Source organism: Mus musculus, chromosome 10 (assembly GCF_000001635.26).
Source record: "Mus musculus strain C57BL/6J chromosome 10, GRCm38.p6 C57BL/6J".
Classification (NCBI taxonomy): Eukaryota; Metazoa; Chordata; class Mammalia; order Rodentia; family Muridae; genus Mus; species Mus musculus.
Window position 1 is genome coordinate 81,353,981 of NC_000076.6, and position 12,669 is coordinate 81,366,649.

Sequence of the window (12,669 nt, forward strand, 5' to 3'; positions counted from 1 at the left end):
AAAAACCCCAAACACCTAAATTAAGTTAAAATGTGGGCTGGAGAGATGGCTCAGCGGTTAAGAGCACTGACTGCTCTTCTGGAGGTCCTGAGTTCAAATCCCAGCAGCCATCCGTAATGAGATCTGACTCCTTCTTCTGGGGTGTCTGAAGACAGCTACAGTGTGCTTACATATAATAATAAATATTCTTAAAAAAAGAGAAAGGTCTGTGTAATACCTTATAAAAAAAGTTAAAATGTAAAAATGTTATTACCGCACCAAGCCCCAATCACTCTCAGTCCCATGAGGCTCTTTTTTACTGAACAGTGAGTAGCACTAAGGCCTCTTTCCCCTCCAGCCATCCCAAAATCTCAGAGAACTCGGCAGAGCCTTGCCCCCCCCCCCCCCGTCAGGGGGTCTGAACCCCACCACATCAAAGCGGGCCCCACCCCAGAGGCTGGACTTCAGCCACCAGGAAATCCAATGCCCCATGGATGGGTGGAGGCGTGGGCTTGGCGTCCTGGGCTGCTGGGGCGCTGGAGGGACATCAAAAGCTGTCAGGATCTGTCTGGACTCCCACCCTGAGGGTCTGGGTGCTGATTCCTTCCTCTTAACTTGTCTTTTCTGACCTTTGCCTTTCCAGGGGCAAACATCCCTTCCATTCATGAGGTTAAACAGAATCATCTCCTCTCTGCTGGGCTTTTTAATCTGGCATTGTCTCCGTCTCTCCTGGCCAGAGATCTAACTAACATCCTGGCGGGCCAGCTTTCATCCTGCCTGAAGGCCCTCAAGCCCCGCTTGGTTCCTCAGTGCCCTCACTGTGACATTCAGTTTTCAACCTGGCCTGAGACCACAGATTTCTGGTGACTTCTCCAGCCACAGGGAGGCACAAGGAGGAGGTGGGATAGCCTTAGGAAGTAGAAACTTGAGCTGAATCCAAAAGGGCCGGATATGTAGAGGCACCCGTTGCTGCTGAGTCAGCTCCAGGAGGCTGCTGGAAGCTGTGCACATGGTCCCAGGCCTCCCATCTCAGCTCTAGGGAGGTGAAGGAGGAGGGAAAGGAAGAGTTCAAGGTCTCTGTTGATTATGTAGAAAATGACCAGCCAGCCTGGGCTACATGAAACCCTGTTTAAAAAGTAAAATACGCTCAGTCTGTGGCCATAGCTCAGAAGGTAGAGAGTGGCACAACTTGTCTTGGATTCTGTCCCCAGCACCTGAATGAACCAGAGGCAATGGCTAAGGCATTCATCCTATCCCAGCACTCTGGAGGTCAGAGGTCGAGGAAAGAGGCTCCGGAGTTCCTGGGCTAGAGCAGGAGTTTGAGGTCAACCTGAGTTACAAGAGACCTTGTCAGCAGATGGAAGCTACTGGGTGGGTGAAGACAGATAGGACAGGAACAGAAGTTAAAACCCAGGCAGGGGGCCGGGCGATGGTGGGGCACGCCTTTAATCCCAGCACTTGGGAGGTGGAGGCAGGCAGATTTCTGGTCTACAAAGTGAGTTCCAGGACACTCAGGGCTACACTGAGAAACTTTGTCTGGGGGGTAGGGGGTAGGGGGGGGGGGAGAACAACCAGGCAGGGCCAACCAGTAGTTACACAGTCACTCGGAGTTGTCAATCCCAGACCTGCAACTGCACCACTTCTTGCCCTCCAGCAAATGACTTGGCCCAGAGCCTCAGTTACCACACACGTGAAGTTTGGGTCAAGCACTGAGATTGCAACTTGCCCAAGGAAGAGTGAAAAGAAATCACTGCAATCTCTCATATCTCTTCCTATCTTTTAGTCCCCTTAGGCCAGGAGCCACGAGATGCCAGTTATCTGATGTCTAGCCCAGGCCAGGCCTTCTCCCCAGAACAACAGGGGAGATCCAGGGCTGGATCAGAAGCAGAGACTTCTGCTGGCCTCCCACTTCTAGAAAGTCTGAGCATATTTATTTATTTAATTTGAGACAGGGTCTCAGTACGTAGCCTTGGCTGTCCGTCCTGAAACTTACTAAGTAGAGTAGGTTGCTCTCAAACTTAGAGATTGCCTCTGCCTCTGCTTCTGCCTCTCTGCCTCTCCTCTGCCTCTCTGCCTCTCTCTGCCTGCCTCTCTCTGCCTCTCTCCGCCTCTCTGCCTCTCTGCTTCTCTGCCTCTGCCTCTGCCTCTAGTATGCTGAAACTAAATAAAGGGCCACCACACCGGGCTCACACACATTGCTGGGAGCACAGACTGCTCATAGGCAAAGGAAAGACCAGTCCATTTGGGACTTAGGGGTTCAGATCCAGCCTGCGTGTCTCTGAATGCCCCGGAGGAAGATGTACAGTGATACAGACAGGTAACCCCACCATCAAGCGGCTATGACACAGGCCTGCCATTCAGTACTCAGGAGGTGGGGGCAGCAGAATCAGGAGTTCAAAGCCAGCCTCGTTTACAGAGCTGAGCTTGAGGTCAGTTGGGGGGAAAAAAGGAATAAAATGTCAGGAGGAGGGGATAGGAGGACACTTGTCTCATGTGTCTCATGATCTGGGCCTGGAATTGTGTGGGGGTGTTCGGCACCTGTGTCTCTGAGTCACCAGGCCAACAGAGGCCTGACTTCCCCTTTCTTTGAGTGTGTTCCACAAAACCACCCAGTAAGTAGGAGTGAAACACAGGCGTCTGCCACGTGGGGCTCCTGGCACTAGCAGCCCTCATTAAAGACTAGCCTGTATTTTGATGTTCTGCCCAGCTATTCTCTGTAATTAATAATTAATTAGCACTAATATGTCCTGTAAGTGCCTCACTATGTATGTCTGGAAGTTTATGGGATCACCCCGGTGTGTTCTCATTCTGGCCCCTTCTGCAGGGAGCACGCGCGGGAGTGAGCACCAGCCTCCAGCTGCAGGCTAGCTGGGGCCCAAGGCAGAGTGTGGGTGAGTGACAGACATCTGGGCGCCCTTCACTAAGCCAGGCCCGAAATCCCATCAATCCTCGAGGCTAAGGTTGGAGAATTGATAGTTCAAGGACGGCCTAGGTTGTAGAGGGACTTCAGGGCTAGCCTGGATAGCTAGTGGGACCCTGACTGAAAACAGAATATTAAAGGCGTGATTTGTGGATGCAACCCCGCACCCATGGAGTTCCAGAGGGAGGCAGAAGGATCAGAAGTCTAAGGTTATCCTCAGCTGCGTTCTGAGCTTGAGGGTGGCCTGGGCTACATGAGACCCTGTCTCAAAAGAAAAAGCTTTCAGGTTGTGAAAGGACAAATTCAGTGACTCCCAGCACTGTGGAGGTGGAGCCAGAACCATGGGGAGTTCGAAGTTGTCTTTTGCTAAGCAGAAATGTCAAAGCCTGCGCTACAAGATACCCTTTGTTACAAGAAGAAACAAAACTTTTTTCTTTAGTCAAACAAATTAAAACACGAAGAAAGTAAAATAGAAACGAACTGCTATGATAAAAGTCGGAGCCGCAGAGGGCGGCGTTAGGGCCGCGGGAGTGCGTCGGACAGAGGCCACGCCTCCTCTTGCTGATTGGGCGCCGGGCCGAGACGCGCGGCTCCGGTTGGCGAGCGTGGCCGTTGCTCCGAGGCTCCGCCCTGTTGAGGCGGCTCCCGGGAGCGGCGGCAGCGTAGCCGCGCGGGTAGCGCGGGGCGGCAGTGTGGGGCGGTGGGGTTTGCGGCCGCGATGTCGCCTCCGTCGGACGACGCAGGCCCGGGGCCGCCGCGGACGCTGTCCCTCGCCGCGCGGCTGAGCTTCGCGGTCGGCCACTTCCTCAACGACCTGTGCGCCGGCATGTGGTTCACCTACCTGCTACTATTCCTGCACTCCGTGCGCGGGTACAGCTCGCGGGGCGCGGGGCTGCTGCTGCTGCTGGGCCAAGTGGCCGACGGGCTCTGCACGCCGCTCGTGGGCTACGAGGCGGACCGCGCCTCCTGCGTGCGCTGTGGGCCCCGCAAGGCCTGGCACCTAGCGGGTGAGCCTTTCCCTGCCCTGACTGTCGTCCTGTGTCCGTCTTCCCCTCTAACCGTCGTCCTGTGTCCGTCTTCCCCTGTGGTTGTCATCCTGTGTCATTCCTCCCCTCTGAATGCCGCCCTGTGTCCGTCCTCTCCTGTGGTTGTCGCCCTGTGGAAGTCCTCCCCTCTGACTGTCATCCTGTGTCCCTCTTACCCTCTGCTCCCCAGTGTCTCATCTCCCCGTTTTTGTCACTCTTGTGTCTGTCTGTCCTCTCTCTCCCGCTATATCCTATCCTCTCCGCTGACTGCCATCCGTGGGCCAGTCCTGTTCCCTCTACCTTTTCAGGATTCTGTACCCTGTCTTTAGTCTTACAGCTCTGCCCCCCCCCCCCCAGTCCCCTTCCCTGACTATCATCCTGTGTCCTGTGTTCCTCCTGCTGCCCACCCACTTCATTCTGTTCGCCTGTGGCTCCTGTCTGGGGTGGCCCAGCATGTAGTCCCCAGCAGCTCTCTCATTTGGTGTAGACAGTTGGAGAGGTTGGCCCTGGGGTTGTAGCCCCTCCCTGGGGAATTCCTGGAAGGCTCCGTCCCTTTGCCTGGGGTAGGGGTTGCAGAACCAGCCCCGCCCCTAGATGACATTTTTTCAAGACAGCAGTGGCCCAGTGGCATCTGCCAGCCTAGGGGCTGGAATTTCTAGTTTCTCAGGATCCAGGAAGAATCCGGGCTTCAAGGCACAGCCTGCACACCTGTCACCATATTCAAAAGCTGAAGCAGGGGGATGACTGTTTCATTGAGTCTCCAAAAATGGAAAGAAATACTCAGAAGGGCTTATGTTTGCCAGGAGATACCAGGCCAGCCTGACTTTGCACAGGCCTGGGTCCCTTCACAGTGGGACAGACAGGAGATGTTCCCAGGCTGGCCTCCGAGTCAGATCCCTGGCCTTCTGGGTGCTGGGATTAACATCTTGCACCATTTTGAGTCTCATAGGAAACCCAGAACTAGACAGAACTCTCGGGTTAACTGAGGCCCAGAGAGACCAGTCCAAGCATCTGGAGATGACCAGCCTGACCCTGACTAGGCCAATGGTTAACTAGGCTTAGAAACAGTGGGTGTGGTTTGGTCATGAGATTGAATCCACAGTGCTTGGGCCCCCTGAAGATCTGCCCTGTGAGGGTTGTTTCATTTCTCAATCCAAGGCATATTATGTGGTGAAGTCACCTCTGGGCAGGAAAGGGAAGTTGGAAGCCCAGTGCTAGGCAGGGGCTCAGAGACCTTTTCACAGGGTTCTCTGTCTCATGGGGCCTCAAGTTAATCCTCTTAAAACTGGTGTGAGCCAGGCTGGGAAAAAAAAAAAGTGTGAAAGGGTTGGAGCCCTGGCTGCCATCCCATACCCCACAAATCCTGTACTCAGGAGACTGAGGCAGGAGGATCAGGAGTTCAAGGGCAAGCCTGGGCTATGTGGTGCCATCGCCTTCCCTCCAGAGAGTGATAATATCCCCCTTAAGCTGCAGAGAGACCACTGTGATAAACCCACCTGGGGACTCAGTGTCCCCAGTCCTGGCCTGGTTGCTTAGGATGTAGGAAGAACTTGGAGTAACTGCACCCACCCATGGAGCCTGCCGTCTGCTGGGCAAGTCCAGCTCAGAGGAGGGGGTGTGAGGAGCCCAGGGGCTGCTGACACCTTCGGGTGAGAGATTGGCAGGATGGGAGGATGCATCTGGGGTAGCTGTGCAAAGACCCTGGGGCTGGAGGTCGCAAAGGCAGGACAGAGCCTGCTATCGGAGGAGGCCCCTGTGCCAGGCAGGGGGTGAACAGGACGGGTGGTCAGGGTATGATGGACGCTGGAGGCGCTTGCATTGATTATATCTACTTTTTTTTTCTGAGTCCATGGAGGAAGATGGGGTACCCAGTATGTCCTGGACGGTGGCAGGATCTGCTCTGTGCCCAGGCGCAGGAGCAGCTTTGACTCTGAGCCACCTAGGCTCCAACTCTACCCTGCCCAGCTGGGGAAGGAGTGCATAGAACTGGTAGTAGATGTGATGGCGATGACCCCGAGCTCAGGGCCATCGAGGGATCCCCGTTCTTGTCCTTTCTGCCAGTCCTAGCTACAGGTCCTCACGGTGTCCGTCTGCACAGAGGGTGGAGGCTGGCCTCTGTGGTGTTTGCCTGCCTGGGTTGCCCCTCACGGCTCCGTGTTGCGCTTGTGCCCTCACAGGCACTGTCTGTGTCCTGCTCTCCTTCCCGTTCATCTTCAGCCCGTGCCTGGGCTGCGGGGAAGCCACGCCTGAATGGGCTGCCTTGCTGTACTATGGACCCTTCATTGTCGTCTTCCAGTTTGGCTGGGCTGCCACGCAGATTGCCCACCTGAGCCTCATCCCAGAGCTGGTGACCAGTGACCACGAGAAGGTGGAGCTCACGGCCCTCAGGTACAACAGGGTTGGGCACAGGGACCTAGCCCGGTATCCCCTGGTAACTGTGTATCCGTCATCTACAGCTGTGTAAGGAATGAGTGCCAGGTGACTCACAGAGAGGAACAGGCACCCTCTGGTCTCCAGCCTTTCTGCTTTGTTTTTTGGTTTTTTTGTCTGTTGTTTTTTGGGGGTTTTGTTTTGTTTTGGGGACAGGGTTTCTCTGTGTAGCCCTAGCTGTCCTGGAACTCATTCTATAGATCAGATTGGCCTGTCTCTGCCTCCTGAGTGTTGGGATTAAAGGTGTGTACCACCACCAACCAGCTCATTTTTTAGAAAATGTTTTGAATCAGTATTTTAAAAAAATATTTGCAATAATTTGCCCAGGCTGGCCTCTAGCCTCAGCCTCCAGAGCATCCAGGACAACAGATGTGCACCACTGTGCCTGGCCTAGAATGTGGCTATAGGATCGGAGGCATTTCAGGCTTCTGTGAGGCTGGCAGAGTGGGCTGTGATCCCTGGTGTACCCTAAAGCCAGCTTCCTATGACCTGATTATGCTGGGCCCTCCAGGGACAGCCTCTCTTCAAAGGAACTCCAGCAGACCAAGTTGTCATGTGATCCCTCTGTTCTGTAGTGGGTGTGTAGCCTGTCTCTCCTCGTAGGACACTGGCAGGGTGGGCTGAGGGCGTGGCTACTACAGCTACTAGCTTGAAACTTTAGGGAATGGTGTTCTGGTGTGCTGACAGTATTTACTGAGCACACGTTGTGTGCCAGACGCAGTCTGTGGACTCTACGTGTGCTAAGGCCCGGCCCTCACCTCTAGGTATGCGTTCACTGTGGTGGCTAACATCACCGTGTACGGCGCAGCCTGGCTGCTGCTGCACTTGCAGGGCTCTGCACACGGCGAGCAGGACATCAGTGTGGGTGACCAGCTAGGAGTCCAGGATGTGCCCGTGTTCCGGGTAAGTCTGGGCAGCATGTGAGCCCTGAGCTCCTGAGCCTGGGAGAGCCGTTGCTGACCCTTGTTCTCCTCCCCAGAACCTGGCCCTGCTTGTGGTGGGTGTGGGAGCCATCTTCTCTCTGCTCTTCCACTTGGGTACCAAGGAGGGCCACAGGTCCCAGCACTGGGGGAACGAACCCAATGAGCACACCCCCCTGGTGGCCCCAGCGGCCCAGCCACTGCTGCTGTGGAAACACTGGCTTCGGGAGCCAGCTTTTTATCAGGTGTGTTGTGGGGTTGAGGGGGCCGGAGAAACCAGAACCACCTAAGACAGACGTTACCAGTGGGTCTCAGTCACACCCAGAGCAGACATTACTAATCAGCCTTCTGCTTGACCTGCAGAGCAGACATTAATCTCCACTGGGCTATGCATTGTTATTCCATGCTCAGGGTAGATGTCACTTCACTCCCAGGACAGACATCACTAATCACTCCTCTCAGGACAGACATTACTGACTTCCCACCTCCACCAAGGCAGACATCGCCAGCAACCTTCCATTTCCCATGCAGGCATAAATCCTCATCTCCATTTCCTAACTGGGACAGACATTACCAATCAACTTTCTATTCCTCAGCCAGGGCAGACATTACCAATCACAGATCGCTCCCCTCCCCTCCCTGTGCCCCAGCCTGAGTCAATACTATGGAAGCCCTCAGCTTGTTTCTAAATCTCTAACTGGTGGGAGGGAGTGCATTGGGTCTCCTACTGATCCCTGGCTTGGCTTGTCCCCCTGCTGATCTGCCCACAGGTAGGCATGCTGTACATGACCACAAGGCTCATTGTGAACCTGTCTCAGACCTACATTGCCATGTACCTGACCTATTCTCTCAGCTTGCCCAAGGTGAGTTGTGGGAGGGTGTGGAGGTGGTGGGAGATGGGTCCCCTTTTGAGATGCCCCTCTGGACCACCATTGCCTCTCCCTCCACAGAAGTTCATCGCCACCATCCCCCTGGTGATGTACTTGAGTGGCTTCTTCTCTTCCTTCCTCATGAAGCCAGTCAACCGGCGCATAGGGAGGAATGTGAGTGACAGGTGCTGCTGGGGAGGTGGGCAGGGAACCCCCCCCCCCCCAAGGCATACTGTGGCCTGAAGCCCAGAGTCCAGGCTTCTTGAACCCTCTGGTCTCAGGGCTCTGTTCCTTTCAGCTACCTGGTGGGCTGGAGTGTTCAGACTGCTTACCTACCCTGGTGCAGAATGGGAAATCGATTAGTAATGTCTGACCAAGCTCTGGAACAAAAGATTAGTAATGTCTGCTCTGAGCAGAGACCAGTAGTAATGCCTGTCTTGGGTGTGGAATAGGACAAGTTTTCATGGAGCCTTTTACTGGGCTGAGGACCAGAGAGGGTGCGTCTCTGGTGCAGGGTGCCCAGCAGCGTGGGCCTGACTCAGGCTTTGCCTCCTTCCTTCCTAGATGACCTACTTCACCGGGCTGCTGGTGATCCTGGCCTTCGCAGCTTGGGTGGCCCTGGCAGATAATCTGGGTGTGGCCGTGTACGGGGCTGCAGTGCTGCTAGGTGCAGGCTGTGCCACCATCCTTGTCACCTCCCTAGCCATGACAGCTGACCTCATTGGCCCACACACGGTAGGGCTGGTGGGAAGAGCCTGGGGCGTGGTCAGGACCTCCGGTCTGGGCACTAACCCCGTGTGTCCCCCCAGCACAGTGGAGCCTTCGTGTATGGTGCTATGAGCTTTTCGGATAAGGTGGCCAACGGACTGGCAGTCATGGCTGTGCAGAGCCTGCATCCCTGTCCGTGAGTTTTTGTCCCTCAGACTTGGAGAGCATGCATTCCTTACTTTGGGCAGTTCGTTTATTCAGCAAACACTGAGGGCACACAGAGCCACTCGGAACCTCACAGTATTTGTTCCTGAGCCACCCAGCCACCTGTGCTGGCCCAGGACAATGGCAGTCCTGTCGGTAACTGCTAAGCAGAGGTGGGGTTGAGCGTGGGGTCTAGGAGTTTGACAGAAGGCTGGGAGGCTCCCTGAGAACCTAGCCCGTGTGCCAGAACCTCTGTGTCGCTGCAGGGCCCAAGCAAAGGTCCTTGGGCAGGACTGAGGAGACCGTGCAGGAGCCAAGAGACCAAGGGCAGGGCTGTGGGCTGCAGGGGACTGTGAGCAAGCGCATGCAAATGTGCATATTTGGGGGTATGTGTCTAGGGTCCCCTGGAACTTGAAATGGAAACCACAGAGGCAGTTTCAGGAGACACTGCGGCACTCCCCAGGGACCAGCAGCTGGACCTTTCTCTCCTGTCCTTCATTCACCCTCTGTTCCCTAGCTCTGAGCTGTGCTGTGGGGCCTGCATCAGCTTCTACCACTGGGTGATGACAGCAGTGACAGGCGGCGTGGGTGTGGCCGCGGCTCTGGCTCTCTGCAGCCTCCTCATCTGGCCCATCCGCATTCGCAACCGTGGGTCTCCATTACTAGGACTTGGGTGGGGGCGGGGTGCAACCTGGGACCCGCCCTTCCCAACGCCACTCCACTCCTTATTACAGGGGACCCGCGAGACCGGCCTTGACCTCTGGCTCCCCAGGGCGACGTTATGAAGGACCAGGCAGACACCCTGCCCCCTCCCCAACCTGCTCAGGATCAGAGGGCACGGCCTGCGGGTGGGTGTACCCGGCCAAGCTTGCTGAGTGAGCCCTAGGGGCCCGTTGTGCCTCGCCCCACTTTTGACAGGGATGCACCAGCCTACCGGGAGGCTGTAGGGGACACATGCCCGGGCTGCACGTGGGAGAGATCACCTGGCTTACGGGGACACGGACACACGGGTCGGTAGCACGGCTTTATCAGAGCGCGGGTGTGAAAGCCGGAGGAGGCTGGCCGATGGCCGGGCAGGGCCGCTGCAGGCCCCGCTGTCTGAAGTCCTGCGCGGTGAAGCGCGGCCGCTGTGGCAGCGACAGGAGCGGCACATAGTCGGACCGCCAGGGCAGCTTTGCCCCGAACTGGTTCCTGGTGACCACTGCGGACAGGACCGGACGAGCTCTGCAGCTGCGGGGCCGGGGGTGGGGGGGGGGCTCCCAAATCCTTATGCTGACCGAGCCCACCAGGCCACGCCCATCCTGCGCTCCCGCACCTCTGCCCATTGCTGGCCTAGCCCTCCTTATTTTTTCGTTTTTTTTTTTTTTTAATATTGTTTTCTTTTGACACTAGCTAGCCCAGGCTGCCTCCGGGACCAAAAATCCCCCTATCTCTGCCTCCGAGAGTGGAGTGACCCACGTGCAGTACTACCCCCGGCCCCCTCCTGTCCGCATCCCCTCAGCTCACCGAACTCCTTGCCACGGATTTGCCTGTCCCTCCACTGCATGCACCCCCAGCGCGGGCCTGAGTTGAGATACTGCGCGGTTATCGCGGGGTCCCAGAAGGCCATCTCCCGCAAGTGCTGTGTGTAGGCTGCGGGGAGGCACGGAAGGGAGGGTGTCAGTTTGAGACCCACGGGTGTGCACGACCGGAGGTGGGATACTCACCGGGCGGCAGGCCACGCTGGCGACTCTGAAAGCAGCCGTGCCAACGCGTGTGGGCCTCGCGGTACGGAGTGTCAAGAGCACGGGGCAGCTTGTACCAGGCATCACCAGGTTCTGAGTTGGTCAGGCCGGTGAACCACACCTGGCCGGCCGCATCCCGTCCCATGGGCGTGAATTTCCAGCGCACGGCTTGTTTGATGGCCGGCGCCCAACGGGGCCCCTCCAGGGACACGTAGTCATTGCTGAGGGAGGGTGGGGACTGAGCCAGGGCGTCCTGCTGGTCCCAGCCAGCTTTCCTGTCCCAACTCTTTGCCAAGGTGCTGGGTGAGAGTCATCCCCTTCTACCCATCTCCTCTGTGCACTTTCCCACCTGCAGTCTATATCTTGTAGCCGAGAATGGCCCTGTTTGAGGCAGTTGTCAGTGTTGACCTGGCAGCAATCCTGCCTCAGCCTTGAGCCACTTATGGCTGTTGGGGGAAGGAGGGACCAAGGGTGTGCCTAGCCTGTAACTCCCCACAGATGGTGCATGCATGGGAGGCCATGCAGGCTGCAGGAGTGGGGCTTGCAAGGGACCCACGTGAGGTGGCCTGTCATCAGCACCATGGAAGGCCCAAGTGTGAGCAGACCTATGAAATGGGACTTTTCTGCTAGGTGTGGGTGGCGACACTAAGTGTGCCAAGGCAGGAGGATCTCTGTGGGCTTATGAACAGCTCGGGATACACACAAGAATCTAAAAAGGGAGGGCATTCAGGCACATGGCTGCCACTGCAGCACCTGTAGACAGGAGAATCAATAGACCCCTCTGCTTGGGAGTATGAGTGGCAGCACCTGTCTGCTTGGGAGTGGGTGTGTGCAAATGCCTAACTTACAACCCTTGCATACCTCCATCCCAGCCACCTGAGCTGCTGGTAGGGGTAGGGGATCTGGGGTCTGGGTGAAGAAAGGGACCAAGGGCAGGAACCCACCGGTAGAGATGGTCGGGGAAGTAGAGTTCAAGGGTGCCTGAGGGAACAGAGGGCCGAGTAGCCTCCCGCCTCACGTTTTCCATGTCTGGCCCTGCCTGCCCAGAGGCTCTAGTCACCAAGGCCCTGGGGCCATTGTTGACAGGGACAAAGGTATCCCAGCAACAGGGAAGCGGGCAGCCACAGTCTAAGACCTCAGCTTACTTCCTGGTGCGGGGCTGGGACCCAAAGTGTTCCCTCCCCCCTCCCTGCCCCACAGCGGGAGGTCATGCCCTCTAGAGCGTGGGTCTCCACCCCATCTCTGTCCTCAAGACACATCCAAGTAAGGGCACAGTGACAAAGGCCACAAAGTATGGGCCATGATCTAGAGATCCACAGAAGGAAGTGGATACCTAAGTCTTGGGTTGGGGAGAATGCTCTGGGATCACTGGTGGCATCGCTGAACATGCAGAGCCCAGGGCCTGCTCATTCTGCTAGTGCATCCTGTGTATCTCATGACAATAAACAGCAACAACCAATCTCATAGCTCAGTCAACCCTTTACAGTCTGTATAGGCGGCGCTCCACTTGGGTTCCTGTTTTCTCACCAGACATCACCTCCCCCTCTCTGGTCACCAACATGCTAAGCTTGCTCCAGTCAGGGTCCTGGCCAACTTACCCAGGACACTGCTGTGGGGTGGGAGCCCAAGCCACAGGCCCTCCCTGCTTGCAGTTCTGGCTCTGTAGGCTTTGGTCCTTACTCTCTGACTCACCTGCACCCTGACCTGTATACCAGCCCTTCCCATTCATGGCCTTCACAGTCACAGCTGGCTGCTCTGTCCAGGGCAGGTGCCTTCTGAACCACACACACCAAGAAGGTCAGCCAGGAATCAGAAGGCAGGCTGCACCTACCCCTGCATATGGAACACGCCCAGCAGGATTTCCACCAACAGGAGGTCACAAGGGCCTGT

At 56.5% G+C, this 12,669-nt stretch overlaps 2 protein-coding genes across 3 annotated transcripts; one reads left to right on the forward strand and one right to left on the reverse strand.

Moving 5' to 3' along the window:
• The first annotated feature begins 3,510 nt into the window (after positions 1 to 3,510).
• Mfsd12 (major facilitator superfamily domain containing 12) lies at positions 3,511 to 12,245 on the forward strand. 2 transcript variants are annotated; one of them, NM_028657.4, is made up of 10 exons: positions 3,511 to 3,906; positions 6,102 to 6,312; positions 7,119 to 7,257; positions 7,334 to 7,519; positions 8,045 to 8,137; positions 8,225 to 8,317; positions 8,708 to 8,878; positions 8,953 to 9,047; positions 9,573 to 9,703; positions 9,790 to 12,245. In NM_028657.4, exons 1-10 carry the CDS (start codon positions 3,618 to 3,620, stop codon positions 9,810 to 9,812), a joined length of 1,431 nt encoding a protein of 476 aa, NP_082933.2. In that variant the 5' UTR covers positions 3,511 to 3,617; the 3' UTR covers positions 9,813 to 12,245. The 2 variants fall into 2 exon arrangements, with proteins under 2 accessions (NP_082933.2, XP_006514282.1); XM_006514219.4 differs by lacking the exon at positions 9,573 to 9,703 and having other exon boundaries at positions 3,520 to 3,906.
• On the reverse strand, positions 10,044 to 11,840 carry 4930404N11Rik (RIKEN cDNA 4930404N11 gene). The gene is made up of 4 exons (NM_001014836.3): positions 11,724 to 11,840; positions 10,762 to 11,000; positions 10,562 to 10,687; positions 10,044 to 10,256 (listed from the first exon to the last, which is right to left on the reverse strand). Exons 1-4 carry the CDS (start codon positions 11,804 to 11,806, stop codon positions 10,084 to 10,086), a joined length of 621 nt encoding a protein of 206 aa, NP_001014836.2. The 5' UTR covers positions 11,807 to 11,840; the 3' UTR covers positions 10,044 to 10,083.
• Positions 12,246 to 12,669: the final 424 nt, after the last annotated feature.

Bases quoted from the DNA above. Each gene is read 5' to 3' on its own strand.
- Mfsd12 (NM_028657.4), top strand. From the start codon at position 3,618: ATGTCGCCTCCGTCGGACGACGCAGGCCCGGGGCCGCCGCGGACGCTG. The intron at 7,520-8,044 runs GTGTGTTGTGGG...ATCTGCCCACAG, and splicing joins GGGAGCCAGCTTTTTATCAG to GTAGGCATGCTGTACATGAC. The intron at 8,318-8,707 runs GTGAGTGACAGG...CTTCCTTCCTAG, and splicing joins ACCGGCGCATAGGGAGGAAT to ATGACCTACTTCACCGGGCT.
- 4930404N11Rik (NM_001014836.3), bottom strand. From the start codon at position 11,806: ATGGAAAACGTGAGGCGGGAGGCTACTCGGCCCTCTGTTCCCTCAGGC. The intron at 11,001-11,723 runs GTGGGTTCCTGC...ACCCTCCCTCAG, and splicing joins TTCCCCGACCATCTCTACCG to CAATGACTACGTGTCCCTGG. The intron at 10,257-10,561 runs GTGAGCTGAGGG...TCCTGTCCGCAG, and splicing joins AATCCGTGGCAAGGAGTTCG to TGGTCACCAGGAACCAGTTC.